The sequence below is a fragment of the Gobius niger genome, assembly GCF_951799975.1.
Source record: "Gobius niger genome assembly, chromosome: 10".
Taxonomy (NCBI): Eukaryota; Metazoa; Chordata; class Actinopteri; order Gobiiformes; family Gobiidae; genus Gobius; species Gobius niger.
Window position 1 is genome coordinate 12,813,928 of NC_136861.1, and position 7,029 is coordinate 12,820,956.

Genomic DNA, 7,029 nt, shown 5'->3' on the forward strand with positions numbered 1-7,029 from the left:
TGGTCCTGGACTCTTACTTACTTGGTGATGTCAGAACGACCCTCTTCTCATTGAGAAATCTTAGGCTGACAGTCGTTCAGTGGGTTAGGCTTTCACCTTAAAGGGACTAGATGCAAGTTGTCATTTTTGTACTCACTACTGCCATCTCAGGTCTTACACGTAACTGCAGTTTCTATATTAAAGGAATATTCCACTGTTTTCCATACTGAGATATTTTCTTACCTTAGCTTAGGGCTTACCTGAGCCTCTCCCAGCATATTCCTATAGCTCCAAACTGGGGGGAAGTTAGAAGCGACCGTTAGAAGCGACCAAGCGGTTCCACGTTTTCCCTATTTAAACACGATTACGTGAAAAGTTACACTATCCAAGTATAGTTACCCAAAATTAAACAAGTCAATTTTCAAAGCCGTTAAAAAGAGGTACTATATTGTAAGGTGTTATAATACTTTAGGAGCACTTTGACTTTACTGCTAAGAGCATCTTTGGTCTATTTGCGTGACTGAGCGCACGCCCAAACACCAGACAGTTATGCATCAACTCGTAAGCTAAGGTAAGAACATATCTCAGTATGTAAAAACGTTGGCCTATTCCTTTAAAGGGACTAGATCGGGGGGCCCCAACCTTTTTTCTGATAGGGACCGGTACAGGACCAAGACATTTTTCTGCGGCCCGGTGCACCCTCACAGGGGTTTTGGGGCTTGCGCGTAGGAACCACGTGTGTAATTAGACTATGGGTCACGTTTTTAAAGCATGGAGCGCAGCCCTTTGATCGCAGCGCGCAATAGCGGGACCGTGGCACATTCTCTATTCTCTCAGGACTGTTCAGTTCACAGCTCTCTGTCCTGGGAGAGCATGAACGCTAAATGCAAATAAAGCTGTGAGGCTGCAGTGCAATGAAGTTTTGGACAAATGAGCGAGCACTGTGGTGTTGTACACAGAAAGACATAGGAACTGCACGGAACACATTCAGCTGCACGAGGCTGAAGGATTCTGATTCTGTAATAAAACCAGATGAACTCGAGTCCAAAGGATTTTCATTGTATCTATGGATGAGCTTATTGGCGAGTCAAGAGGGACAGGCCTAAGAGAAGAAAATGCGTAGAAAATGCAATCGTTCCTGGCGCGGTGGTTGGAGACGACTGGATTAGATGCAAGTTGTCATTTTTGTACTCACTACTGCCACCTCAGGTCTTACACGTAACTGCAGTTTCTATATTAAACTCATGCATGATGGTACTTCAGACCCAAATTAACACCTTTTTGATTGACAGCGCAGGATTTTAGAGGCAGTGGCGGTCAATAGGTCTGGGCTCATTCTACACATTAGGACTTTGCTGGAGCAAGTAGGGGGTAGAAAATACATAATTGTAATATTTGAAAAACTCTGTCTAGTCCCTTTAAACCTCGCTTGAGTTTGTGCCGTTATGTTGGCCTCATAAAAGACAATTAACTTATTGCCTATAGCTGGTAGCTGCCCAAGGTCATAGTGTTATAATCACTATGACCTTGGGTGGCAATGGTATAAGGCCATGAAAACAAAGCTGAAATTCCCCAAATAGGAAATAGCTACTGTTTCTGAGGGGCAAACGAAACACTGGGCCCCATAATGCTTTAAGGATTTTCTTTGACTTATTCCACTCTTAGGCAAAGATCTAATGAGGATGTATGGGGATGGATTTAGTGGGCTTAACCCCCTGTGGCTTACGTTCAGGGACCAGCTGTGACAGGAAGTTCCCCCAATACATGCACTAATGTGTTTCAGGGCATAGACAATATTAGCTTTAGTCACTGCACAAAGAGAACTCCAAGGACAGCAGTAGTGGAAGTGGTTTTCATACTAATTGTCGCTGTTAATCATAGCCAAATTAATTGTCCATGCAGTATATTCCGTATAACTACTTTTACTGCAGTATTCTGAGCTCTTCACTGTGTCATTGGTTCAGCTCGGCCGCGTAGGACTAGTTTTCCGTGCCATGTTTTATTCGCTGGTGAGTCATGACTTACATAATGTGATCTTTTTTAAACTGTGCATGACTTATTCAGAGCAGGTAAAGGGACATTTGGATGTAGAAATATTAAGGCTTTGAAAGGTTTCAGCGTTCTATAAGGAAGGATATGGAAAATGTAGCTGTCTCGATCACTTCCTGCTCACTGGTTTCTTTGTTTCGTTACCTCGCAGTAAAAGTACAGATACAGGAGTAACACGTTTACCTCAGTTACAGTATCAGATGAAAATAAAGGTATCCAATTTCAAATGTACTTGCTTTAAAAGGCTGTGACGTAAAAGTAAATCGCATGATTATTGTCGAAAAAGCAAGAGGCAGTGACACAACCATAGACATATATTAGCAGATTGTCATTGCTCATTCCTGCCTATTTACATTAATTACTCCAGTCGAGAGAGAATCCATGATGCCAGCTTAGTCTCCTCCCACAGAGCATGTTCCAAAAAAGGACAAAAAGGCGAGAAGGCAGCAGACAGCCTCCACAGTGTTCCAGGGCCTGTCAATAAAAGCCCAAAGCTAACACTTTAAAAATGAATAAAACAAAAACCAGCACGGTCACAAATCTGACACTCTTCTCTGAGCTGTCATGGGAGGAAACTGTATTTATAGAAAAAATAAAACTGTTTTTGTTTTTTGTGTTTTGCAAAGTCCCCATTGTTTTCCGTGTTATAGCAAACCTTCTGGAGTCGCCCCTAGCCACTAGGGGGTGGTATTGCAGCAATGTCAGCCCCTCACCATGTGTTTTCCTTGTCCAACCCAAGCATTAAACAGAAAAGATCCTTGTTCCGTTATTTATGAGACAGCAACAGTTCGACTAAGCCTAAGTCTCCTTCAGGCAAATCATTTGCAAATTGACTCGGGTAAAGTAAAACAATCTTAAGTAGATACTTGTACTTCATCACTTTACTACAAGTACCAATCACCTCTAAAGCCATTCTAACTACACTCTCCATCACCTGCCCTTTTAGTTGTGTGCTGTAATCTTCGATCCTAACTCCTGTCTTCTGGCCAGTAGCAGCAGCAGAACCACTCACCTACTCAGCTTCTCCATCTCCTTTTACCACCAAGGTTTCAAGAGGAGAAAATGGTTTAGACAAAATTGACTGAATTGACTAATAATTACTCCCCCCTCTTGAATAAATGTATCCTTTGCAGTGATCCACACAGATGTATAATTATGGTCAAAACCATTGTTAAAACTGACATAAAAATGAATTAATTGTTATATCCAAGAGCTCCAACTGAGATGAAACTGTGGGCCACGTGAATGAAACAGGAAGTGGTCAGGGCATACTTCCTGCTCTGCTCCTGTCAGTTCAATATGGGTCAAACATCTTGAGACTGCCTGCTTCCTTATGCTCACAGCCACTATTACAGACTTTCATCATTTCATCCACAAAGAAGCTGCACGAATTGTCCTCAAAGCCCCTGTAGCTGACTTTTTTTTTTCTCCTAGTAGTGGAATAAATTAGCTTTGTCCTTCAGTATCTTATGATTCAGACCTATCTCATCCAGCAGTGAGGAGGATGGTTCTTGTGTCCCAGAAATCACCACAGATTGGTGCTGGAAAGAAGAAGCTCGATACAACACAATCTGCCCAGGATTAAATGGTGTGTCTTTCAGTCGGTGAATTAGCTGAACAATTCGACCCTCAGTTGCATTTATAGATTAAGAATTCTATCTTGAAATCCATGGAGGCAGAAATAAGACACTGTTATCTTTAGCTCTGTTTTGCAGAGAGACAGTGAGAGAAACTGGCAACAGGAACCGCTTTATATGGTACAACACTGCCCTCTAGTGTGATGTTGAGGCAATACATGAGATGACAGTAGTGGAAAACGATGCCTTGTGATAGTGATATTACTTACCTTCTTTCTTGGCAACATCATCATTGGTGGGTGAAGTCCACCAGCTGTTGATATTCCTGACAAAGATCCAGACTCAACATCTGGAGAAAGCATGTGACAAAAACAAACTTACCTGACGTATGGGAACAGTATGCAGCAATTTGCACTTTTTATGTTAATCATTATTAATAATAATGATTAACATAATAATTAACCTGCAACCAAGCACATAAGCTGCATAAGAAGGTGTTTTATTTGTCAGTGTTGGAAGTAAAACTTGAAAGTAAGTAAGTAAGTAGTAAGTAATCTTTATTTATATAGCACCTTTCACAGGCAAAGGCCACAAAGTGCTTCACAACACAGTTAAAAACAGAAGTTGCATACAATATAAAAAGGGGTCAAAACAACACAGAAATCACAGCAGCCCAAAAGTAGCTAATTAAAAGCTTGGACAAATAAATGTGTCTTAAGTTTGCATTTGAAAGACCATTCTCTCAAAATGCCATTTCACAATGTTGTAAGTTTTGTTTTGTTTTTCAGAAAGATTTGTTAATATGTAATTTGTAGCCTGATTTTCTGAGTTTGGAATCCAGCTTTTTTTTTTTTTTTACAGTAGAAACCAGATTACAGAGACTAAACAAGATATTCAAAATATCCAAAAATCTTTGTAACCATGTTAACAAATGAAACCCTTTAACTCAACGATTTCAGATTTCCTGACCACAAGTTGGCAATTATGACAATACAGACGGCATCTCTGGAATCGCCCATATATGGTCATGTTTGGGGGAAAACAATTTGGAGAAAAGTCTAAAGTTTCTTTAATTATTCAAAAACTACTTTAACAAACGCTGAATTAGGAATATGGTTTTCTACTAAATAAAGATACAAAGACATGGAGAGGAGCAAAGTGGTTCAGCAGCTAATCTACTGTGAATAAACATCCATAAGAACCCGACTTAGACTTGACTGTATATATGTGTGATAAATAAGTTTATATTTTGCCAGAAAAAAATGAATAAAAAAGTGAATAATTGGGTTACCCAAAAGATTCTGTTTTCCCCCTCGGCGAAGCCACGCCCCCTTCTATGACGCGCTGCCGTCTGTATCTATAGGCTCTTTAGAATGTTGTGATGTCACGTGAAGACAACCTTAAGGGCTTCTTTCCTTTAAATATTAAAGAAAAGAAAAGGTGCACAATTTGACACATTTAAAAAAGGTGCCCATTTTGATATACTGTATGTATGTCAGGAATCTACAGGAAAGGTTTCAAAGTCATTCTTCTAAATCAGGAATCTCCTACCAGTAGGTCTCCAACCCTTTCTAGGTAACTCACCAGAGAAGAAGAAGAAGAAGATCTTTATTTATATAGCGCCTTTCACAGACATATAGTCACAAAGCGCTTTACACGAGACAATTGTACATTCACTCCATACTCGGTGGTGGTAAACTACGTTTGTAGCTTCAGTTTCCCCTGGGGGAGACTGTCAGAGGCGCTTTCGCGACTACACACGTCTGCGCCAACGGACCCTCTGACCATCACCATACATTCACTCACACACAGCATTCATCCTGGCCTATTGTGCATGTTTTTAGTGGTAGGGGAAACCGGAGTGCCCGGAGGAAACCTACGCAGACACGGGGAGAACATGCAAACTCCACACAGAAAGGCCCGTCCAGGTGGGAATCGAACCCGGACCTTCTAACCTTCTAGAGACTTTTTACATTTCCACATGGTTTACTATTTCAATAAAGTATATATAAGGAGGAAACCTAAGTCATTTTCTTTGAAATATCATCTTGGCTACAGACTTTCCTGAGTGAACTCCTCCCAAGTCACATAGTTATACATGTGTATTCGAAGCACAAGTAGCTCTCTGATGTTTTGTTATAGCTGGATGGGTGAAAATTATATAGTTTTTCCCCTATTCACCTAAAGCTATTGTTATTAACTGCATCATCTTCCCTCCTCGTGTGTGCAGGGCCAGGCCGACCTCCTGAAACACGCCAAGAGCGAAGCGCTGGACACCCTCCGACAGATCCACTGCGCCGCTCAGTCCTGTGGTCTCAGCAAGAACGGCACGGCTTCCCCGCAGCTGCCCCACCACCCCATGCACCACAGCATGAGCCCGAACACGCCCACGAGCCCGCAAGTCCCCCAGCTCTTTCAGACGCCAGATTTTCCACCCACGCCATCTCCCACGCAAGCGCAACCAGCGATTTCAATGCAAAACCCCTCGAATCACGCCAAGACCTTCACGCAGCCCCCTCTGCTCCAGTACCAACCCCAGATCCAGAGCGCCCCCCTGGCTTACATCCCCACCGCTCCCCCCTCGATGGTCCAGCCTCTGCCCTCCAAGCCACCAGCCTATCCCCAGCCACCGTCTCTACCACAGTATTACCAGCAGAGGGCAGCGGCGACGCCGGCGGTGCCAACGTCACCTCTGGATGCCATCCCGGAGATGGACGGCACAGCTACGATTGTGGGTCAAATGCAGGGGCAGTGCTGACCCGCAGCCTGTGCCCACAGAGCCGCCCGCCCAGAGGAAGCAGACAGACAGGAAGCAGGAAGTGGGAAACGGGAAGTAGAAAGTGAAAACCAGGAAGTGGTGTTGTTGAGGAGGAGCAGGCGAGTTAGGAGCGAGACACAAGTTTAAAAAACATACTTTAAAGGGACAGTGCAGGATTTATAAAAGAGAGAGGTGTACGAGGCGACAGTGAAGGTGGCACGACTTGGACGGAGATGAAAACAGGTCAACATTTCTTAACAATTTAATCTGCACTTGGGAACTAAACAGTTTATTTTATATACTGGCTTTAAATTGGCTTTTCTACATAGGCTTAGGGGCAGGTGTGCCTATCATTAAAGGGAACATGGCATAATTTTGGCATTTAAACATTATTTTGTGTACTTCAGCATTAAAATTGCACGTTTTATACTTTTAAATAATGTAATAAGTGAGGTCTGTGTTGGTCTGCATTTTGTAATTGTGAATACAAGCTTTCATTTATAGTTAATAGTAGGCTAACGAATCAACGATGCCATGATGAACACACTACAAGGTCCGAACTACGCTGAGAGATATGACACATGTCCCCTTTGATATAGTTTCTTTCCACGCAATGTTGAAAAGCAACTGTGATTTTCTCAGCTCAAAGCTATTAAACAAGGTATA

At 42.4% G+C, this 7,029-nt stretch overlaps 1 protein-coding gene across 1 annotated transcript in view; it reads left to right on the plus strand.

Annotated features, from left to right (window-relative positions):
* Nucleotides 1-6,627, plus strand: part of LOC306968831 (inactive phospholipase C-like protein 2) — a 176,609-nt gene extending 169,982 nt beyond the window's left edge. Inside the window, exon 6 of the mRNA XM_079564368.1 lies at nt 5,836-6,627. Within this exon, the coding sequence (XP_079420494.1) occupies nt 5,836-6,363 (528 nt within the window). The 3' untranslated portion in view covers nt 6,364-6,627. The remainder of the gene's footprint in view (nt 1-5,835) is intronic.
* The last annotated feature ends 402 nt before the right edge of the window (nt 6,628-7,029 follow it).